This window comes from Dendropsophus ebraccatus, chromosome 12 (assembly GCF_027789765.1).
Source record: "Dendropsophus ebraccatus isolate aDenEbr1 chromosome 12, aDenEbr1.pat, whole genome shotgun sequence".
NCBI lineage: Eukaryota > Metazoa > Chordata > Amphibia > Anura > Hylidae > Dendropsophus > Dendropsophus ebraccatus.
This window is the reverse complement of record NC_091465.1, coordinates 5,285,005-5,309,746: the sequence shown is the minus strand read 5'-3', so window position 1 is coordinate 5,309,746 and position 24,742 is coordinate 5,285,005. Positions and strand designations below refer to the sequence as shown.

General features: G+C 44.8%; 1 protein-coding gene across 3 annotated transcripts in view; it reads left to right on the top strand.

Moving 5' to 3' along the window:
- Positions 1-24,742, top strand: part of ACOT7 (acyl-CoA thioesterase 7) — a 124,895-nt gene that overhangs the window by 54,207 nt on the left and 45,946 nt on the right. For 2 of the 3 annotated variants that reach the window (XR_011359214.1, XM_069947380.1), the window contains exons 6-7: positions 646-760; positions 12,699-12,785. Coding sequence is in view for 2 of the 3 variants with exons in the window: in XM_069947380.1 (XP_069803481.1) it covers positions 646-760; positions 12,699-12,785 (202 nt within the window). In the remaining variant the exon portion in view is untranslated. The remainder of the gene's footprint in view (positions 1-645; positions 761-12,698; positions 12,786-24,742) is intronic. The other variant, XM_069947381.1, reaches the window with a different exon arrangement.

Genomic DNA, 24,742 nt, shown 5'->3' with positions numbered 1-24,742 from the left:
CCAGGAAAACCCTGTTCATATAACATCAGTTTCTCCCAGCTGCTCGATGAATAATGTTTCTAGAATATCTCCTTGTCTGTAGGGTCCTCAGAATACTTAGTGACGCGTTCAGGATTTCAGTCATTGTCTCTCATCGTATGTTAAGAACAAGAAAAAGCTTTGGTCTAGTCATCATGTCATGGAGTGCGCTTGAAATGGTAAAAGGTTTACTTGTTTGTTCCCTTAAAGAAGTCCTCCTGTATTCAGATTTTCTCCTGCAGTACGCATTTACCACCACTATGTCTGCAGGGTCATCTGTTTCATCCCAGCTCTGCTGCATTCATACATTTCATTCTTGTATCTGGCTCATGTTCCTCTCCATTTCATATCTGCTATCCATATCATAGTGCGTCAGCCCAGCATCACATGGGCAGCAAGAGCTAAAGTTGGCCAGGCATGATGGAAATTGTAGTTTTGCAACAGCTGGAGGGCTGCGAGTTTGTCAGAATTTCCTGCTGGGGAGAAAAGGAGCCTCGGCCATGTAGCCGCAGTTCTTGCTTTTATTTTCCCTCTGGATCTTGTATCTGTCTCGGCCATTGTGTTGTTTTTTTAATTCCTTCATATTTTTTCTTCTTTATCATGTAGTAAAATGAATTCTTTTTATAGTATGAAAAGCCAGAACAAGAAGAAGAAGGAAAGAAGAGATACGAAAATCAGAAATTAGAGCGTTTCGAAACCAAATACCGGAACGATGAATACATTGCGCCTGTCGTCAACCCAGGTAAGTACATTTATTTTAGTTCTTTTATTTTAGTTTTTTCTTCATGAAGTTGAGTTTTGTCTATATATAACTGAAGAGCCACAAGTTGGAAACCATCGCTTGAGAGCCAAGTTTCCTGTAGACTAACACACTCCATGATCCTACCCTGACAGTGATGGGGGTGTCTGCGCCCACCTTTAGATATTAAAGGGAGTGTCTACTTTTGGAAAAAGTTTTTCTAACTTTGCCTTTCCCTAGCTGACTTTTGTTTGAAAAGTGTAGAAACAGAAACCCCATGACTTTACATTGAGCTGTATATAGACCTCCAGAACTCTGTAACCTGGAGCAATGTCTGGAAGGTACATCCTGTTTTTCCAAGGCAAAAACGCTTTCCATGCAGATCATTTAAGGTCAAGAACCCACTTTAACATAGCTGCTGATAGGTAACTATCTAAATCCATTCATGGGAATTATTAGGGAAGGTGTTGCTGATTAAATGCTCTAAACCTTTAATTTTCCCATTTTAAAATGTACAACCCCCCAGCGATTGGCCATTGTGCACGGAGGGTGATGCCAGCCAGGCAGTTGCTGCAGGAGAAGTGTAGTATTACAGGACACTCCTTCAATGGCCCATCGGGTAAATCATACCTCTATTGTCTACCAGAATAGGGACCACTCTTTGCATTTACTGGATCATAGAATGTTCACTTTCCTCAAACAGGTCACCCCTCTAAGATGTCCATGTACCTACCCTGCAGTCACAGTATAGGAATATGGAGCTCATTGGTTGGACTGGTGCACCCAAAACAGTATAAGTATAGCAAGGCTAAAACACTCCTACAACGAAAACTTACAATAACCTGCAAAGGTATTGTCTGGCTGGGACAACTCCTTTAGGAGGTGGTATTCTCCTTCATGATCCAAGGAGTAAAGGTTTCTACTTATCATTGGTGTCTTCACATTGATAAGAGATGATAGTTTCCTCTTGTGATCCTGGAATAAAGGTTTCTACTTAACATTGGTGGGACAACTCCTTTAGGGGGTGGTATTCTCCTCTTCTGGTTCTAGGAGTAATGGTTTCTACACATCACTGGGGTCTTCCCATCAGTTAGAGGTGTTATTCTTCCCTTGTGATCCTAGGAGGGAAAAGTTTCCCATTTTATTGATGGGAAGATGTCTTCTGATACCATCAATAGGAGATGATATTCTCCCCTTGTGATTCTAGGAGTAAAAGTTTCCCACTTATTGATAGGAATATGTCTTCTGATACCATCGATAAGAGGTGATATTATCCCCTTGTAAAAGTTTCCCACTTATCATTGGTGTCTTCCCATCAGTAAGAGGTGGTATTCACCTCTGTGATCCTAGGAGTAAAAGTTTCTACTTATCATTGGTGTCTTTCCATCAATAAGAAGTGATATCTTCCTCTTGAGATCCTAGGAGGTAAAGGTTTCCCACTTATGATGGTGAGATTGTTTCCAAAACCAATGAAAAGTGGGAAACCTTTACCTTCTAGGATCACAAGGGGATTATATACCTTCTTATTGATGGGAAGATGTCTTCTGATACCAGTGATAAGAGGTGACATTCTCCCTCTGTGATCCTAGAAGTAAAGGTTTCCCACTCATCATTTATGTCTTCCCATCGATAAGCAGTTATATTCTCCTCCGTGATCCTACAAGGATAGTTTTTCCACTTATCATTGCTGTCTTCTCCATCAGTGATGTCTTCTCCTCCATAATCCTAGTGTCCTATACTCATGTGATTATGTGAATCTGTCCGAATAACTATATGATAACTGTTCACTTCTCCAATAAAAAGCACAAGTATCCTTACTTGGCTGAGAAAGGAGCTTATACCAACACACTCTCTGTCTGGTGTGATTTCATTATCGCTCACACTCAGTTATATATATCTAATTTGGACAGGGACAGTCACTTGGGGTATCAGGGTGGACTAACGGGCATCTAACCCTGACACTAGGAGGTGAAGTTCTCCCTTTATCATTGATGTCTTCCATCGATAAAGGGTGGTAGTCTCCCTGCGTGATCCGAGGAGGTAAAGTTCTCCCTTTATCATTGATGTCTTCCATCAATAAGAGGTGGTAGTCTCCTCCGTGATATTAGGAGGTAAAGTTCTCCCTTTATCATTGATGTCTTCCATCGATAAGAGGTGGTATTCTCCTCCGTCATCCGAGGAGGTAAAGTTCTCTCTTTATTATTGTTGTCTTCCATCAATAAGAGGTGGTAGTCTCCTCCGTGATCCGAGGAGGTAAAGTTCTCCCTTGTGGTGTAGGATGCCATCTTCCCATTGATATCCGCTGATGGGGATCCACATTGATAACTATTAGTTTGGATAGTGAATGCATTAATTCAAGCTCTTCCTATGTACAATCCATCCTACATTCTTATATCCAGCCGCTTTTCTTGAGTTCAGTTGATTTCTTCTTTTTTTATCCTTCCTCATTTCTGGCTGAAGGCTGCAAGACGAAAGATAAGTGTCTGTTCTGCTACAAGGGACTTGTCAAGTTGTTATGTCTGCAGCCTCGGCTGCTGTAGAAGAAGTGACGAGAAACAAATTGATCTGAGCATTTTTGCAGTTTTTGAGACAAGTTTGACCTTTATTTCGTGGCTCGAGACCGTTGAATACTTGGTAATTTTTTGGTCTGTATCTATAGACGTTCTTCTGCCACTCAGATTAAGAAGCCGGCTCTTCTCTCTTTATCTGAGAAATTGTAAAATGCGAAGACGGCAGGCAGGAGGCATCAGAAGGAGAGGCAGAAATAATGTGATGTCGGAGGAATGGCTTGGAGATGATAACACTGTGGAGGAATGAAAGATCTTGCGTTTCTTTCTAAGCAACTTTTCCTTCCCTGTTAATTTCACTTTGCTTTAAACTTCCAGCGCTGAGCGAGGGTCCGGGCATCCGCGCATATGTTGCCTAGCAACATTTCACCAGGGGTAAGCGAGTTGCTTCGGTGTGCCCCCTGACAGATTGTGTCGTCTTCCAGAGACATCACTATCTGTCTCCATTTATTAGTGGCTCACGATGTATAAGAATCCGCAGCACGACGTGAACTTTATAACTGTATGAGAAACGTCCATAAATAACTACAGGTAATGGGAATGTAGTCTACAATTAGACTAAAAGGGGCATAAACGCTGATTGTATATCCACACAGTGTCCCTTTAAGTGGTTGGTGTGGGTTTCACCACTACTGTTTGCTGAGCTCTACATTGACTTCTGTAGGCTCAGTGGATGGCCTTAAAGGGGTTGTCCACTTTATCCTAAAATTATTGATTGCACATCACTAGTATAGTTCTGCCACATACTGCTATGAAAAATAAGAAGCGCCATCCACTTGCTGTGCCATCCTTCTGGGCACTGTGAATGGCAAACCCATATGGGGGGAGGGGGAGTAATAATTCATTCACCTATATTCATTGTGACAAAACTGTAACCCCTTGTTCCAAGCTACTGGCTTAATCCTTCTTTTCCTGGATCTTCAGAATTAAAGCAAGTCTGTATCGCCCCCAAGCCTCCTGTACCGTTTGTTAGCTTTTCTCAATCTATGCCTGGTCCCGGGTGGGGCCTACAACGAAGAGCTTTAGGCCCCGGCACTTTGACACTGCACCGCCAGATTAAACACCAGGAGACAAGGGAAGTTCGTCATCAAGCATGGATGTAGAAAAGCTATTGAATGGTACCGGAGGTTTGGCGGCAGTGTCTGGCCATAAAAATTTACTTTAAGCATGTTTTCAAGGTAGATTGGTCAGTCAAAACTGCTTTACAAGTTTTTAATAAAAACTATGTTTTAGAGTTGTAGAACAATCATGCAGTCACCTTAATCAAATTAAAGGAGTAGTCTGGTGAAAAACTTTTTTTCACTAAATAACACATTACAAAGTTATACATAGTTATAACATTGTAATGTGTGTTATTTATGTGAATGGCCCCCTTCCCCATGCTTCCACCCCCCAACACCTGGAAGTGTAATACTGCATACTCACATAATCACTGTCGATGCCTTCCCCCGGCATGAGGGAGGGCTGGAACAGTCAGGCCGGCCTCCTGAAGCGTTACATAATCGTCCCAAGATGGCGGCCGGCCCTGAAGGGGTCGGCAGTGATTACATGAGTATGCAGTATTACACTTCCCGGTCAAATGTCGGGGTGGGGGGTGTAAACATGGGGAAGGGGGCCATTTTCATAAATAACACACATTACAATGTTGTATAATTTTGTAATATGTTTTATTTACTGAAAAAAGGTTTTTCACCGGACTACTCTTTTAAGCCTTCAAAAGTGTCCATCAGGAAGGCCGAACAAATATACTCAGCAAAATCAACCTGCCGCCCTAACTCCTTAAAAATGGGCTCCTCAGGGGTGGAGCTTTTTTCATCCCCTCTCTGATTGGCTGCAGTTGGCATTGCACAGATGTGTTCATTTCTAAAAGGCGTGCGTATATAGAAAATAAACCAGATTGGATATAAAGCTGTTATGACATTGCAATGGCTCCCAGGTGAAGTCTGAGAGTCCTGCTTACCCCATGTATTCTGTATGAATGTGCATCAGCAGTGTGTGGGTGGGGACAGCCGACCTCTAAGGCTTCCCCTATCAGTTCTGTCAGCATTATAGAAATGTCTTACAAGAAAATAGTTAGTAAATCATATATACATGGATGTCTATGAGCTCATTGCCTCCCCTGTACTCTATTTACATAGATTAGGGGGTTGTCTGGTACCTACCAAAAATGAGATATTAGTCATTCCAGGTGAAGCCGCTTACCTGTATCTGACCTGTATCACATGGTTTTCCCTGCCCCACTCCCTCCTGCAAATAAGGTACATATTAACTATGAAGGCAGAGGGATATGACTGTATTATGGGGCTACTTAGGTCACATTATAATTGTCATCCAGGACCTTTCTATAGCGTTGCTGATGGATACTGCATCAGTGCTGTGGGCTGTCATGGGCAGGAAGGGGCTGACGTTGGGTAAGAAGGACCTACAATGTGTGTGCTGAAGTGACAGAGGTTCTGCGGGGGCGGGGTGCCAGCCCACCTCCATGATCAGCTAGTGCCAGGGGCTGCATAACAGTCGTAGGAGAAGAAAGAGGACCTGGTTGGTAGGGGGGAAAAATTTCAAAAAATTTAATTTTATTTCTTTTGGAGTGATCTCACCATCTATTGATTATTATAAAGAGAACGTTCATGACGCAATAACTGATTTATCAATGAGTAGGTAGCTGTAAGACGAAGCTTGTTAAGGTGATTGTGTGACACTCCTTGTTTTTGGGTAAAATGACCCAGATTGTGTCCTGTAACCTGAGACCATAACTATAACACCATTGGCGGCGGTCCGGGCCTCGTTGGCGATTCTTCGAGTGTTTATTGTCTGCGTAGATTCGGGTAAACAGAAACCACATGACTCCGCTCTGATGTCCCAAATCGAGCGCTTTATGTCTTTGTACCTTGAGAGTGAAGTTTGAGATCTCTGTGGTAACCAGATCTCATCTGCGGCCGCCGCCAGCGCTTATTGCTTCTGCCGTTCCTGTGGGTACTGACACTGGTGGGTAATACGAAAAATATTGGACATTTATATAACAGGAAGACTAATCTTGTACTAGATCGAGATTGATGCCGCTGTTGCCGCTGGGCTCCAGGCTTCTCATGATGACTTGTACCTGAGGATTTTTTATTACCTACTTTAGGAGAGCTCCGCAGCAGCTTTACGGTACAGAATATCGTGGGGGCCGCTTATAGAACAATCAGATAATGTTTTTATTGGGGGAATCAGACTACTTAAAGGGGTATCAGCTGATGAAGGTTCAGCTCGGCACAGCCGACTCCCCTCTCACTTCCTGATTTAGTGGGGTACAGCGAGAACGGGACGCAGCGGCACTGAATCAGCGCAGCATCACTGTGTCTCTCACTGAGGATACACGTCTCCAGGGACAATCCACAAGCCTTAAAGACATGGGGGAAAACTGGATACTTACTGCTCTCGAGGTCCCGACCACCCAAGTGATGTCACAGCCCGGCCACCGCTCTCAGAGCAGAAACCATTGGAACCTAGGCAGCATGCTGTCAACTATTCAGGAAGAGAAAGAGGCCAAAAAGCAAAACTAAGCAAATTTACTAATGCAGTGCACCTACTTAGGCTGCGTTTACACACAAATATCTGACAGATTTTTTAAGCCAAAACCAGGAACAGACTATAAGCAGGGAACAGACTGAGAGTTCTCCTCTTTTCTAATCCACTCCTGGCTTTGGCTTCAAAAATCTGTCAGATAAATCTGTCAATTATCTGTGTGTGTAAACTCGTGTGTTCTCTATCACCTAATAAAAGTTTTGATGAGATTACCAGCGTTTTTTTTAAAATCTTGTTGGGGATGGGTTAGTATAGAAAAAACCCTCTACTTACTTAGTCCCGTCCTCCCTGCAGATCCCCACATTTCCCATTCTGCTGCATCCAGTCCCCCATCTTATGTCTGCTTCTGAGATGGTGCAGGACCTGCCAACCCAGCCAATTAGTGGCCGTGACAGGACAACTCTGCAGCCAGTGATTGGCTGAATGAGCAGGTCCTGCATAGAACCAGGAAGAAGACTGAAGATGCCGGCACTGGATAAAGACGAACATGGAGGACAGAGGGGATCGGGTGGGCAAGTCTATTTTTTTTTTTTTTTTTTAAGTTTAATCTGTCCCCAGCAACATATATTATAAAAGAAGCCCTGAAATAGCCCTATAAGAGGGTTGTCTATGGCGAGCAGTGATAGAGTCCACTAATAACCATTCCTGGAATCTTATAGATTCCTACAGCACCTCCACAGGGGAAATAAACCAGGACATGATGAAATCAGTGGGGCCCATGCTGCGTTCAGAAACAGACCCCACACCCAGAGGAGGACCCCCCTTACCAAAATATTAACTCTGTACAATGTATAGGAATAACATTTTCACAGCTACAGTAAGTGGGTGGGATTCAGACCACTAAAATGCTGCAACCTGTAGAGGTATAGTGCCTCTGTGGACCCTGTAGATGAGGATTAGAGATGAGCGAACCGGGTTCGGGTTTGAGTCCATCCGAACCCGAACTTTCGGCATTTGATTAGCTGGGGCTGCTGAACTTGGATAAAGCTCTAAGGTTATCTGGAAAACATGGATACAGCCAATGACTATATCCATGTTTTTCACATAGCCTTAGGGCTTTATCCAACTTCAGCAGCCACCGCTAATCACATACCGAAAGTTTAGGTTCGTATCGACTCCAGCTGCTCCAGGTTCGCTCATCTCTAATGAGGATGTGTTCAGGATTAGTAGAAAAAGGTCAAGAAGGCCTCTGTCTTTAACTAACACTAAAGATAGTAGTTCTGTCTGGTTCTTCTCCTCACATTAGGCCTTCTTGTCTAGCAGTATCTGATAATTAGGCATGTTAGATAATCCGGCATCTGTTAGGGTTCAGCAACGTTCTCCAAAACCAAACGCTCAGCACCCGGTGTCTCGAGAAATTGGATGCCCCCTTAGGGCTGCCGGGAAAACATGGATGCTGCCTGTGACTATATCCATATTTTCCTGGACCCCCTAGGTTTCCATCCAACTTCTCCAGACCCTGGGAATCGAATCCCGAGCGTTCGGGTTTGAACGTTACTGAACCGCAACCCCGCTACGCGTTCGTTAGGACCCATGAATGCCAGAATAAAGGAATACTGCTGTATTGTGACACTGCTGTATTGTGACACTGCTGTATTGTGAAGGACAACTTGGCAGAAGTGATACTCACATATATTTTCTTTCTTGTCCGTAACATTATTGCTTCAGACAGACTGAATAAAGGTAAGTGACGGCTATACGGATGTCCAGGTGTTTGCGTGTATGGATAAAGCAAATGCCGTCTATGACCCAATGGAAAATTACATAGTGAGAAAAGTTTTCTTGAGCCGTGAAAGAATTGGATGAACGTTGAATATTTCTAAGTGAATCTGCTCAGTTGCTGATCCTGTTTTTTCCCTGGTGTTAGCGTTGGCCACTTTTGCTCGGGAGTTGTGGTATTGTGCCATAAGGTGTTCAGCCAGCTGTATTTTACTAGACGGCCTCTACCTCCAGCATTGTAATAACTGCAGCCTTTTCCATCCATAACTTCATATTCCCAAGGAAAAAACTGAAAGTAAAGGTGCTGAAACCCTGTACTGCTGCACCTCTCCAGAATAGCACCTTGAGGGTGCACAGATGTAATGGTCACAATGGTCCCTCCGTCCTGTAGCCTACATTATTCCATTTAGTACTGTAAATCACTTAATTTACCAAAAAAATCTCTCCTTACCCAGGAAGTCCTAAAGTCCTGCCCCTTAGTGCAATTTTCTGTCCACTAGCTGTTGTTAGGGGAATTCTGTCTCTAACAACTAAAACACCAAGACAGAGCACAGGAGATGGGACAGGGTCTTAATTAGTGATATGTGGAAGAGAAAGCTGTATACCTACACTCCATGAGCCTGTGTACCTCCACAGGAGGATCCACACTGTCCCTGAAAGGTAATTTGGAGCTTCCCTTTCATTGGTCACTGCGCATAAAGTTCTGGGTAGCTGTCCCTTGTGTGAATAGCAGTGTCAGTACTACTGTATGTACACAGTGCTGCTCCCTGAATGTAATTTCCCAGGCAGGCCTGTGATTATTAGCAGCAGCGGTTCGGTACTTAGTGTATCTCCTTCCCTGTTACCACCAGTCATCTATCTGTCATCCATCATCCTCCAATACAGTGCAGCCTGTTCAGTCCAGTGGACTCACTCAAGCACTATTTTATGGCAGAGCAGTGAGGAGTTTGTGCTGTGATTGCCAGTAATACAAGATATAGGCCGCCCAGCTCTGGTCCCACCCCCCGAAATGGAGACAATGACAAGTTTTGCCTAGTTGATGTTGGAAGGCGTTATCCATTGTTGTCTACTCCCCCACTGTCAGTGACCGGGAAGGGCTTGGAGTGTCAATGACCGGGAAGGACTTGGAGTGTCAGTGACCGGGAAGGGCTTGGAGTGTCAGTGACCGGGAAGGGCTTGGAGTGTCAGTGACCGGGAAGGGCTTGGAGTGTCAGTGGCTGGGAAGGGCTTGGAGTGTCAGTGACCGGGAAGGGCTTGGAGTGTCAGTGACCGGGAAGGGCTTGGACTGCCAGTGACCGGGAAGGGCTTGGACTGCCAGTGACCGGGAAGGGCTTGGACTGCCAGTGACTGGGAAGGGCTAGGACTGCCAGTGACCGGGAAGGGCTTGGACTGTCAGTGACCGGGAAGGGCTTGGACTGCCAGTGACCGGGAAGGGCTTGGAGTGTCAGTGACCGGGAAGGGCTTGGAGTGTCAGTGACCGGGAAGGGCTTGGAGTGTCAGTGACCGGGAAGGGCTTGGAGTGTCAGTGACCGGGAAGGGCTTGGAGTGTCAGTGACCGGGAAGGGCTTGGAGTGTCAGTGACCGGGAAGGGCTTGGAGTGTCAGTGACCGGGAAGGGCTTGGAGTGTCAGTGACCGGGAAGGGCTTGGAGTGTCAGTGACCGGGAAGGGCTTGGAGTGTCAGTGACCGGGAAGGGCTTGGAGTGTCAGTGACCGGGAAGGGCTTGGAGTGTCAGTGACCGGGAAGGGCTTGGAGTGTCAGTGACCGGGAAGGGCTTGGAGTGTCAGTGACCGGGAAGGGCTTGGAGTGTCAGTGACCGGGAAGGGCTTGGAGTGTCAGTGACCGGGAAGGGCTTGGAGTGTCAGTGACCGGGAAGGGCTTGGAGTGTCAGTGACCGGGAAGGGCTTGGAGTGTCAGTGACCGGGAAGGGCTTGGAGTGCCAGTGACCGGGAAGGGCTTGGAGTGCCAGTGACCGGGAAGGGCTTGGGCTGCCAGTGACCGGGAAGGGCTTGGGCTGTCAGTGATCGGGAAGGGCTTGGGCTGTCAGTGACCGGGAAGGGCTTGGACTGCCAGTGACCGGGAAGGGCTTGGACTGCCAGTGACCGGGAAGGGCTTGGACTGCCAGTGACCGGGAAGGGCTTGGACTGCCAGTGACCGGGAAGGGCTTGGACTGCCAGTGACCGGGAAGGGCTTGGAGAGTCAGTCCCTCATACTCATGATTGGGAGATGTCTCAATGGTTGGACGCCCATCAATCTATAACTAATATGTTTTATAGATTATTACCTGGTGGCCGCCCCATTCGCAGCCAATAACTTTCCACTAGGGTCTGTCCCTCATGGGATGTCTTAAATTACTTATTAAATGTTAATGTTTTGTCCAGTGTGCAATGATGATCCAGTCATTAGAGGACATGTGCATGTTCTATATAGATGGGCCTCAGAATCTTATCCAATATATATATATATATATATATATATATATATATATATATATATATAATTGGTCTCTAGCTATCCTCTGTGAGGGGATAACATCCCTAAGCCCTAGCATGCTTATCATGTTACAGAGCAGAATGATATTTATTAATCTAAAGGCCTGCTTATTATTGGCTTAGGAGTCCAGTGGGCGGTCCTTATCAGTGATTAAGTCCAGAATGAGTGGAGGTTTATATCAATGAATTATAAATTCTACCGAATCTTTTCCCAGAAAAGTATATATCGGTCTCCTCTGCACCTTAACTCTATAACATGATGCTGGTAGATTGGATTTATTTTAAATGTGGCAGGTTCCCTTTAAGGATATGTTCACATGAATGCATCCAATTAAAGGGGTACCCTAGAGAAAAGAATGTCTTTTAAATTAACTGGTGTCAGAAAGTTATACAGATTTGTAATTTACTTCTATAAAAAAAACTCTCCAGTCTTCCGGTACTTATCAGTTGCTGTATGTCCTGCAGGAAGTGGTGTACTCTCTCCAGTCTGACACAGCGCTCTCTGCTGCCACCTCTGTCCATGTCAGGAACTGTCCAGAGCAGGAGAGGTTTTCTATGGGGATTTGCTGCTGCTCTGGACAGTTGAAAGAATTATTTTATGCTGGAGTTCCCCTTTAACTTCAGTAGGGAAGTCAAAATCCTCAACAAACCTGCAGCAGATCTGCAGTTTTTTGGTCACTTAAGACCTCAGTATTGTCTCCAGTGAGCTGCAGTCAGTCTGTGGCCGGCCTAGGCAATGCTCTGTGTGCTTGGTAGCTCTTTATGAAGCTCATGAATAGTTACGCTGGGTAGGGGTCCTCCTGGAGACGCTGTATACTGTATTGATACCAGATCATCCATAATCATCCATGGTTTGTCACAATGAAGTTTCCTCGTCCATTGCGTCCCGACTTCATTGTATCATTACAAATAGCTGTGACCATTATCGCTGGTGCATTGATCAGTCCTCAGCACAATAGATCAGCGTTTTGATGATATTCCCTGGCTCACCCCTGGCCGCTCTGTACATGATTCAGGTGAAGCCTCTCCATGTAACAGGATGCAGCATCAGATATTAGTCTCCCAGCTTCATCATGCAAAGACAATGACAGTCCGGGATGACAGACGGCTCCTGCCTGGGAATTACAGCAATTTCTTCATCACCCGGGAATGTCACAGGGTACGCTGCGCGCCTGCAAAATCCTTCTCACTCAGCAAATTAAAACAAACCAATGCATTAGCCATTCACTGGGTTATGCTTGATGAGCCGTCGGTGTATAACATCTGTGTATTGTACTGGGCTCAGAGAAAACCGTCCCTTAAAGGGATCGGCCAGCATAAGAATCATTTAGCTGCTGTCTCTTCAAAACAGCGCCACCCCTGTCCTGAGGTTGTGTGTGGTATTACAACTCCACGGACCTGCAGTACTGCACACACACTGTGGACAAGAGTGGCGCTGGTTGTAAGAGAAGCTGATGGTTTTTTAATCCTAAGATGACTGGTCGCTGTTCTATTGTTCTGTCCTACCGTAATATTGTATGTATAGTTGGTGTAATTTCTGTACAGCCGTACATTGCCCTAGATGACAGTATAACTGTGTGTTTTTGTTGTTTTTTAGAGCCGTACACTGTGGGATACAGTCAGTCCAGTCTTATTCATTTAGTGGGACCGTCTGACTGCACTCTGCTGGGTTACGTACATGGAGGTGAGTTCCTGGATATTTTACTATACAGATTGCAGTGATGGATAACAAGTGAATGTATATATGTGTGTGTATGTGTGTGTGTGTGTGTGTGTATATATGTATATATACATATATATATACATACATACATATAGTATGTGGTATTTGTTTCCAGCAGACCAGGTGGCTCTTTGCTGATCTGTGCCAGACACATCTTTCATCAATCCCCCCGCAGTGTCCATACATTACCTGTAACTCAGGATCAGTAATGTCATTTGCTGCCTTTGAAGTCCATGCCGCTCTGCTCCGGATGGCTGAGAAAGCTGGATCCAGTCCTGGCTGAAGTTCCCCAGGACTGGATGCAGCTTTTCCAGCCATCTGGGGCGGAGCAGCAAAGGCTTTAAAGGCAGCCGGCTGAAAAGCAGATGGCCGAGCTAACAAAGAGATTCACTTCATTTATACTGTAAATTCACTGATTATGTTACTGATCCTAAGTTACATCCTGTAATATACTCCAGAGCTGCACTCACTATTCTGTTGTCGAGATCACTGTGTACATACATACTGATCCTGAGTTACATCCTGTATCATACTCCAGAGCTGCACTCTCTATTCTGCTGGTAGGGTCACTGTGTACATACATTACATTACTGATCCTGAGTTACATCCTGTATTATATCCCAGAGCTGCACTCACTATTCTGCTGGTGGGGTCACTGTGTACACACATTACATTACTGATCCTGAGTTACATCCTGTATTATACTCCAGAGCTGCACTTACTATTCTGCTATTGAGATCACTGTGTACATACATTACATTACTGATCCTGTATTATACTCCAGAGCTGCACTCACTATTCTGCTGGTGGGGTCACTGTGTACACACATTACATTACTGATCCTGAGTTACATCCTGTATTATACCCCAGAGCTGCACTCACTATTCTGCTGGTGAGATCACTGTGTACATACATTACATTACTGATCCTGTATTATACTCCAGAGCTGCACTCACTATTCTGCTGGTGGGGTCACTGTGTACATACATTACATTACTGATCCTGCGTTACATCCTGTATTATACTTTACAGCTGCGATCACTATTCTGCTGGTGGGGTCACTGTGGACATACATTACTGATCGTGTAGTTGTAAGATACATACCCAGACGTCTCTCTTACAAGCAGTGAGCCTCTAACAGCACCTCAGTGGCTGGGGATAAGAATAGAGCTCACACCCGGTGTATGGCTGCTCTCAGCTGACTGCGATATTTACCAGGGAGCGAGCGGGATTGCTGCTCTGGCTGTTAATGTGCAGGTGTGCTAATTAACAGCTGATTTGCATATTCGTCTGCTGTTCTCAGCCCCGATTCCGAGACGCTTCAATGGGTTCTAGTTGTTCTTCCTTCTCTCTTGTGTCGCTCATCTTCAGTTTAAAGGGGAAGCCGCCCCTTTTCTCTCTCCTGCTCTGGTACGGACACCCCAGGCCCCTGGTACAGCTGCCAATGGGGACTGGACTGGGGTCACTGGTATTATGTGTGTGAGACACCAGTCCAAGGTTTACAGCTCTGCACCGTATCTGGCGGTATAAGACCTGAAGCATATGACGGTATTACTAATCCGTGTTGTATGTGTGACTTCTATGGGGCCTCCATATGTCTCTGTTTTCATATAAAAGCATATGGCGGCTGTACTGTGAAATCTAATAGCAATAAATACTGTGCCAGCAGTGTGTCTTGTAATGTTGTGCTGTAGGGGGCGCTGTGTGTGTGTGTGTGTGTGTGGGGGGGGGGGGGTCAGTTTGGGTAGGGGATCAGCTCTTATTACTAGAATAACATTTAGAGATGTGCTGCTTTACAGCATTCACACAGTCTATAGGAACCTACTGTCTGGAGATGACTCATTGACTTCTATGGGAGAGTCTTGTAGGTATGTCATGTGACGTGCAGGGAGGAGCTCTGACCATCACCTTATATGACTGGTGCCCCGGTGCCGTTCTGGCCTCCTTAGATGCGGGCAGCCGGAGAAGAGGTCATGTGGGCACCAGCAGGAATTGAATAGCTCCATAGGTGAGTATACATGTCGGCCTACAGCAGTGGGGCCAATAATTAAACAAACGGAGTGCTTCTTTAAAGGCACAGTACAATGACTTTTCAGTGACTGTGTTCACAAGGTGCAGTTTTGAGCTTGAGATTCAGTCTCACCTGCGAGTTCCCTTTAAGGGGTTTATGAATATCTTGCGACAGCGGATGAGTTAGTTAATACTTGAGGTTTTGGAAAGTCTCTGGGAGTTACGGTTAGAAGACTTGTACTTGTGGCAAGGGGACCACCTGGAGGGTACCTATCCGTATTGCAAAGCACTCTGCTATACTGGATTCTGACAACCTTGGCTTCAGATATAGATAAGAATAACCCGTACTCACAGTCAGGAGATATCAGTCATTGCTGGTCGAGTACAGAGAGGGGCTGGTCCAGCAATACGGGTCTCAGAGTTGAAGGACTTGGCAGAGCTAACCCCTTATGCCGAGGAAGAGGAGGAAGAGACAGCGGGACACGTCGGCATTTAGCAACTTCTCCAACCACTTCAGATAAGTCCTTGTGCAGACTGTTAGGACCTGAGGCAAAGTGGTCAGCGGCAATCCCCTCAGAGCGGGCCGGTCTGGTTCTCTTGCCTATGGTTGTTAACCTCTAGGAGCTCCTAGAAGGCCATAGTCTGGCTTACAGTAACTTGAAGAAAACAGGAACAGCTTACACTTAGTTAATTGAGACACTTGCCGCAGGGCCAGGCTCTGGAAAGAACACCCTCAGGACACTTGGCAGGGGTCAGATTAAGAACTGACTGTACCTGGGTCTGAGCACATGGCTCTCCCCAATTCTACTTATAGACTACAAGGGAGCTTCCTATTGGTGGAGAGGATCCTGAGGTAACTCGACACATGATAGGACAAGAGAGCCAGGAAACTTAAAGCGGTTGTCCGACGTTAGACAACTATTAATATACTGCTGCTGTTATATAGGAAGCAAAGGAGACTATGCTTACCTCCCGCCGCTCCCCTGGTTTCCTCCTACCGGTCACCGGTGCCCCCCACTGATGGCAGCTCCCTTTACCTCTGAGATAACGGGCTGCTCAGCCAATCACTGGCCGTGCTGCTGTCCCGTCTCAGTCAGTGATTGGCGGAGCGGGCTTTTTCTGCCAAGACCAGTTAATCTCATGAGTGGCGGCGGCTGCAGTCAGCGGGGCACCTGGAGACATCACAGGAGGAGACCACAGGAGTGTGGAGAGGTGAGCATGGCTTCAAATATTTTACAACACCGGACAACCCCTTCAAATATCAAAGCTAAAGTCATGGGGGCGGAGCTTGGCAAGACGGTTCGTAATTATCTAACGATTTAGCCTAAAGATAACTGTCTCTGTAGCGCCACCTATAGGCGACTACTCTGTATGTCCATCCTGTATATCCTTATAGAGAGGAAGCAGGTTATACATAGTGCGGCCACCTACCTTCATAGACCTCTGGGCCGGCTTCCATTTGCAGATCTCTCTGTGTACAAGGTGAAGCGCTTTCCCATGAGATGCAACATTTGGAAGAAAAAGTGTTAAAAGGTTTCCGCCTCCGAGATCTGTCAAACTTTACTTATTCAGTTAATATTTTATCACAATTATGTTCAGTTCACTCAACATGGTGGAAGCAGAAGAAGAACAAGCGCAGCGCCCGTGCTCTACATCTGGCATGCTGTCGTAAGGCCGCCACATAAGAAATGCATGGGATTCGCTGCAGTTGGCGGCCGGCTTGGTCTACACGTGTGCAGATGTGATTCCTGGGCAGCCTGACAGCTTCTTGCCTCATTCCTTGGCTCTGTCCAGTTGTACTTCGCTGCTGCTCCTCCATGGGTGCGGGTGCCCTCCTGAAACGTCAGGAGAAGTGAAGCCTGGGACAGGATGTATTGCACTCCCAGAATGCCCTTTGGTAGGAGTAGTAGATTTGTAACCTTCTTTGTGGTAGCTTTCCTCTTTAAACAACAGAGGGGAGTCCTTCCTGTTCCTAGGGGGTGCAACGTAATGGACATCTATAGCCATTAATCACATCCCAATGTAATTCCTAAACTAGAAAAAAGTTGCATATTTTGTCTAAATGTGGGTGTGGCTTAATGGCAGGAGAGGTGTGGCTTCCTATGGCTAGAAGTTGGCGTGCATGATGGTATATGCACACCCACAGGTTTATGGGGTCCCATCTTTAGGCTGCATGTCATGGAGCAGGAGACAATTACTATATGGGATTGCTCATTTTTTTCATTAGGCTTAGAAAAACTCAGCCGCTTTCTTCCAGAAACAGCGCCTCTCCTGTCCTCAATTTGGATGTTATTTTGCAGCTCAGTTCCATTGAAGTGAATAGAGCTGAATTGTAATACCAGACACAACCTGAGGACAAGGGTAGCGCTGTTTTCGTAACCTGCTTGCTCTGAGTCTGCTAGGCGGCCCCACAGGCTCTTACAGAAACGGTTGTCAGTCACCAATTACAATCACTCATTGGACTCCCAGATTTACAATGAGCAGAACGTGAGTATAGCGTGATCCCTTCAGATCTGACTGTGGAAGGTTCCCTTGGAAGGTTCCCTTTATAGGGATAGTTCACCCAAAACAAATTTCTTACAAATAACTGATGCCAGAAAGTTCCAGAGATTTTTTTTATGAACTACCCCTTTAAGACCAGGGGTGTGACCTGTGCAAAGGTCATTCCACAGGGAGGGGGTGACTGAGCTGTGAGCTTCATGTATTGTTTTCTCAATCTACTCTATTGCTGAACAGATCACTTTACAGCAGCCTCCTCCTTATTATCACAGACAAAACAAGGTAGTGAGTAAAAAATTTAAAAAAAAAAATCACCAAAAATGAAAAATAAAACTTGTTTTCTGTTGACACTTTATGTAATGAACTCCCCCTGGTCCCCTGTGTTCTGACTGCAGACCCCCAGCACACCTGAATGCCCGCACTATCCCCCCCCCCGTCCTCCCATAATTTCACCGTACATGGAAATGCGCTCCATATCTAGTTCTACAATTCTACCAGTTCTTCGTCTATATGGCGGCAATTTTCTCACATGCCACTAATTATTGCGTATTATCTGTAGAATGGCGGCAGATGTAGACGTAGCCCTCCCCCTCCTCGCTTTCATTCTCCGTATCTCATTGTGAATACTGGGAATCCTGCTGCTCTAAACAAATCTTCCTGAGCGTGTCCATTCAGGGTCTGCGCAGCAGCTGGAAATTGGAAAAGCAAAACGCTGGCGGGATGAGATACAGCGGAGATAATGTTCTAATGAAGAGCGGGAGGTGACACTGATCAGAGAGAACCGGCCTGGGTGTAATACTGGGGCTCCTGATACATTATATACTAGAAAGAGACACCCCGCAGCAAATCAAAGGGGCAATTTTGCCACTAATAAAAATGACAAAATAAAACTAATATTAAGGTGTACATGTCATTATAACTTTCAAAATCGACATCACCCCTAGATGTGATATAAAGCTAGTTAACAATATACATTTTCTTTTTTTATAGTAATCTGTAAAACAAAGCTGAAGTTGCCAAAATCCAGGTCCAGTCTCCTGCAGGCAGCTATATAACAGCTATACTTACTGTATCCAGGTCCAGTCTCCTGAAGGCAGCTATATAACAGCTATACTTACAGTATCCAGGCCCAGTCTCCTGAAGGCAGCTATATAACAGCTATACTTACTGTATCCAGGTCCAGTCTCCTGAAGGCAGCTATATAACAGCTATACTTACTGTATACAGGTCCAGTCTCCTGAAGGCAGCTATATAACAGCTATACTTACTGTATCCAGGTCCATTCTCCTGAAGGCAGCTATATAACAGCTATACTTACTGTATCCAGGTCCATTCTCCTGAAGGCAGCTATATAACAGCTATACTTACTGTATCCAGGTCCATTCTCCTGAAGGCAGCTATATAACAGCTATACTTACTGTATCCAGGTCCATTCTCCTGAAGGCTGCTATATAACAGCTACACTTACTGTATCCAGGCCCAGTCTCCTGAAGGCTGCTATATAACAGCTATACTTACTGTATCCAGGTCCAGTCTCCTGAAGGCTGCTATATAACAGCTATACTTACTGTATCCAGGTCCATTCTCCTGAAGGCAGCTATATAACAGCTATACTTACTGTATCCAGGTCCATTCTCCTGAAGGCTGCTATATAACAGCTACACTTACTGTATCCAGGCCCAGTCTCCTGAAGGCAGCTATATAACAGCTATACTTACTGTATCCAGGTCCATTCTCCTGAAGGCAGCTATATAACAGCTATACTTACTGTATCCAGGTCCAGTCTCCTGCAGACAGCTATATAACAGCTATACTTACTGTATCCAGGTCCAGTCTCCTGAAGGCAGCTATATGACAGCTATACTTACAGTATCCAGGCCCAGTCTCGTGACTGCTATATAACAGCTATACTTACTGTATCCAGGTCCAGTCCCCTGGAGGCAGCTATATACCAGCTATACTTACTGTATCCAGGTCCATTTTCCTGAAGGCTGCTATATAACAGCTATACTTACTGTATCCAGGTCCAGTCTCCTAAAGGCTGCTATATAACAGCTATACTTACTGTATAAAGGTCCAGTCTCCTGAAGGCAGCTATATATCAGCTATACTTACAGTATCCAGGTCCAGTCTCCTAAAGGCTGCTATATAACAGCTATACTTACTGTATACAGGTCCAGTCTCCTGAAGGCAGCTATATAACAGCTATACTTACTGTATACAGGTCCAGTCTCCTGAAGGCAGCTATATAACAGCTATACTTACTGTATCCAGGTCCAGTCTCCTGAAGGCTTCTATATAACAGCTATACTTACTGTATCCAGGTCCAGTCTCCTGAAGGCTGCTATATAACAGCTATACTTACAGTATCCAGGTCCAGTCTCCTGAAGGCTGCTATATAACAGCTATACTTACAGTATCCAGGCCCAGTCTCCTAAAGGCTGCTATATAACAGCTATACTTACTGTATCCAGGTCCAGTCTCCTGAAGGCTGCTATATAACAGCTATACTTACAGTATCCAGGCCCAGTCTCCTGAAGGATGCTATATAACAGTTATACTTACTGTATCCAGGTCCAGTCTCCTGAAGGCAGCTATATAACAGCTATACTTACAGTATCCAGGTCCAGTCTCCTGAAGGCTGCTATATAACAGCTATACTTACAGTATCCAGGTCCAGTCTCCTGAAGGCTGCTATATAACAGCTATACTTACAGTATCCAGGTCCAGTCTTCTGAAGCTTTTTCATCTTGTGTTAGTTGAAAAAAAAGAGACTAAACACATTAAGTCCCGGCCAGTACAGAGAGTCATGGCTTAGTGTGTCCATCGATCACATGACTGCCTTCTCTGTGAGCGCTCAGATGACCGGGAAATACGGGACTTCCTGTATTTAGTCTCTTTGAAAAAAAAAGTCCGAACAGGAAGTGCCGTGTTTTCCATAATAATTAAAAAAAATTATAATAATGAATGTAAATAGCAAACTTGTTTTAGATCACATCTACTGCTGATTTAGGTTTTGAAAGTTACATTGTACAGCTTATATGATTAAAGGGGTATTCTGGGCAAAATTAAAGGGGTTATCCAGCGGTACAAAAACATGGCCACTTTTCCCCCTACTGTTGTCTCCAGTTCAGGTGCAGTTTGCAATTAAGCTCCATTTACTTCAATGGAACTGAGTTTCAAAACCCCACCCAATCTGGAGACAACAGTAGGGGGAAAGTGGCCATGTTTTTGTAGCGCTGGATAATCCCTTTAACTGAGGAGCTCAGGGTAGCTGATCAGTAACTGATCGGCAGGGTATCCAAACCCATGCAGGTCAGCTGTTCAGCGCTGCAGTATATACTGAACGGAGTTTGTTTCCAATCATTGTGTAGCAATGGAGATTTACAACTGCAGCTCAGGTCCCGTTCAAGAGAATAGCAGCTGTGCTGCAGGAATACATCACCACCGCTACACAATGAGTGGAGACCAACTCCGTTCAGTGTATAATGCAGAGCTGAACAGCTGATCTGTGCAGTGCCAAGTGCTGATCAGTTATTGCTCTCCTGGAGATCCTGGGAAGAGCTCATCAGTAAATCTTTCTCAGACTACCTCTTTAATCTTCAAATAACGGAGTCACTATGTACATACATTACATTACTCATCCTGAGCTACATCCTGTATAAGGCTATGTTCACACAACTTATTTTTTGGTAAAAGTACGGCCGTTGCAATCGCCAACAACGGCTGTATTTTTTTACAAAAAGATACGTTGCCTTGTCTTCTATGGAATCCCGTCCGGAGCGTGTAAACGTAATATACGCTCCAGTCGGGATCTCTTGCTGCGCTGTAGAAAACGGACATGTCAGTTTTCTGCGGCTGCTATTCAGTGAATAGCCGCCGTAGAAAACCCTGTCAGTGCACACTATAGAGCAAGCGTCTGCGGCCGCTCGCTCCATTGTGTGCAGTGGGAAGTTTGATGGAAAGATCATCCGGTTGGTACTGCAGTACCTGCCGGGATTATCTTTTCAGAGACCGGCCGTTCTGTGGCCCGGCTGGGTCACGGAATGGCCGGTCTCTTACGCAGTCTGAACATAGCCTTATACTGCAGAGCTGCACTCACTATTCTGCTGGTGAGGTCACTGTGTACATACATTCCATTCCTGCTGGGAGGTGTAGTGCTGGTGTGCTATGGAGTAGTTGCTCCATTCCTACTGGTAGAGATTTGGGCTGGGATCCCAGTGCTGGATATATCGGCTTCCGTCTCTGTCCTGTAGGTCGGAGGTTATGTCTTCAGCTGGAGCATGGACTCTGATGTCTTGTATTGTTATTTTATGTTGTTGTTATTGTTATGTTCTATTGTTGTGGAGCTGATTTCCCCGTCCTTTCCTAGACTTGTTGCCGGCCCCTATAACCCTCCTATAGTTGGCTCCAGTCCTGGCAGTATGGCGGCTCTCTGCACTTTATGTGTTTGATAGTTTTTGTCTCTTTTTGCTGATATAATGACATAATTTTCACTCCGGCACCTCCGCCCGCAGCCTGCCTGCTCTTTATGGTTTCCATAGTAACCCTTCATTATCAGGCAGTTACGCGGCGTTAATTACACGGCTCCAGACAGTCATTTATAAGGAGGCCACTATTCCAATGGAATACATTTACAGGTTTATATATAGCGCTCAGCTCTTCCACTCTATTACGGACTCATTCCCTTTTAGAAATCCCCAAGGGGCTGGTTTTATCTATTTTCCAGTTTTTATATACAAGGTTTTTTTCTATGTTTTTTATATATTTTTCTTTGCTGCCTCTCATTGTAAATGACTCATTACCCCAATACATTATTAATCCATAAATATAGAGGTTGTATCGGGCGGTTTCATAGAGGTGAAGCCCTTGTGCCCCTCCAGGGGGGGTCAAACTCTGAGCCCATCATGCCTGGAGAGCCAAAGCTGGAGGACTGGGACGCCTGTGACTTGGGGTAATATTCTGCCGTCGCTGGGGTGTTCTTGCCGCTGCCCAGTCCACGCTGTTAACTACTTTTTGGGGACCTCTTCACACAAGAAAATACTCCCCCAAATATAAGCACTCATGGACAGGAGCTGTCCCAGTAACATGAATGGGAAAGGTTTTTGGGCATGTTTTGTGTCCTTTCTAGGGATGGTACGAACCCGAACTCTCGGTAATGATTCCCGCTGTCTGCCCGCTCCGTGCAGCGGGCCGATCCAGCGGGAGGACCGCCTGAAAAACTGGGATACAGCCGTAGCCATAGGCTGTATCCCAGTTTTCCAGGCGGTCCTCCTGCTGTATCCGCCCGCTCCACGGAGCGGGCAGACAGCGGGAATCTGATGCTGAGCGTTTTAAGCCTATGGACTGTAAGTGGGTGGTCACTGCTACACAGTCAGGGAGGTGGGAACCTGAGGCTATGTGCCCTATAGCACGGCGGTATGTGAATATTGTGAAGGTTACAAGGAGTGGTATATAGGCATCCCGTGTGCTGCCGTGTACGCTCCATGTTCATGTGTTCCCTTCATCTTCTTTTACCTTCTGCTTCAGTGGAATAATCTTAATCCATATCTGATGTTCAACTCCGCAATCGCCCCTCCCCGATCCCCCACCCCCCAACTCTGCACAGTATATGGTTCCCTCTAATAATCACGGCATTATGGGCTTATCTGCATTACTGGGAATGATAAGGCTGAATTAAAGCAATATTCTGTTTTAGTCATCGGAATAATCAGATTTTCCATTGCTGGACAAAATTTGACCTTTTGAAACAAAAAAGAAATCAATGTCACATAGCTAAAACCACATGACTTACATCTGCTGCGATGGAATCCTGCAACTCCGCAACCCCGCACCGCCCCATCCACATCAGCCCTGACACCCTGCCAGAAACCAGGGAAAGCTTCCAGACACTGATTACTCTATCTATGTGTCTATCTATCTATCTCCCATCTATCTCCTATCTATCTATCTATCTATCTATCTTCTATCTATCTATCTATCTATCTCCTATCTATCTATCTAAGTATCTATCTCCTATCTATCTCCTATCTATCAATCTATCTCCTATCTATCTCCTATCTATCTATCTATCTATCTATCTATCTATCTATCTATCTCCTATCTATCTATCTATCTATCTATCTCCTATCTATCTATCTATCTATCTATCTATCTATCTATCTATCTCCTATCTATCTATCTATCTATCTATCTCCTATCTATCTATCTATCTATCTACCTATCTATCCATCTATCTCCTATCTATCTATCTATCCATCTATCTCCTACCTATCTATCTCATATCTATCTATCTATCTATCTATCTATCTATCTCCTATCTCCTATCTATCTATCTATCTATCTATCTATCTATCTATCTATCTATCTACTATCTATCTCCTATCTATCTATCTATCTATCTATCTATCTCCTATCTATCTCCTATCTATCTACCTCCTATCTATCTATCTATCTATCTATCTATCTATCTATCTATCTATCTATCTATCTATCTACTATCTATCTCCTATCTATCTATCTATCTATCTATCTATCTATCTCCTATCTATCTATCTCCTATCTATCTATCTCCTATCTATCTATCTATCTATCTATCTATCTATCTATCTATCTATCTCCTATCTATCTATCTATCTCCTATCTCCTATCTCCTATCTATCTCCTATCTATTAATCTATCTATCTATCTATCTATCTACGATCTATAGTCATATGAAAAAGTTTGGGCACCCCTATTAATCTTAATCATTTTTTGTTATCAAAATTTGGGTTTTTGCAACAGCTGTTTCAGCGTGATATATCTAATAACTGATGGACACAGTAATATTTCAGGATTGAAATGAGTTTTATTCTACTAACAGAAAATGTGCGATATGCATTCAAACAAAATATGACAGGTGCAAAAGTCTGGGTACCCTTATCATTTTCCTGATTTGAATACTAATAAGTACTTTTTACTGACTTATGGTGTGTTTACACAGGCAGATTTATCTGACAGATTTTGGAAGCCAAAGCCAGGAATGGATTTGAAAAGAGGAGAAATCTCAGGCTTTCCTTTATGACCCGTTCCCTGTTTATGGTCCATTCCTGGCTTTGGCTTCAAAAATCTGTCAGATAAATCTGCCTGTGTAAACGCACCATTACTGAAGCACTAAATTGGTTTGGTAACCTCATTGAGCTTTGAACTTCATAGCCAGGTCTATCCAATCATGAGAACAGGTATATAAGGTGGCCACTTGCACGTTGTTGTCCTATTTGAATCTCCTCTGAAGAGTCACATCATGGGCTCCTCAAAACAACTCTCAAAGGATCTGAAAACAAAGATTGTCCAACCTAGTTGTTCAGGGGAAGGATACAAAAAGTTGTTTCAGAGATTTAACCTGTCAGTTTCCACTGTGAGGAACATAG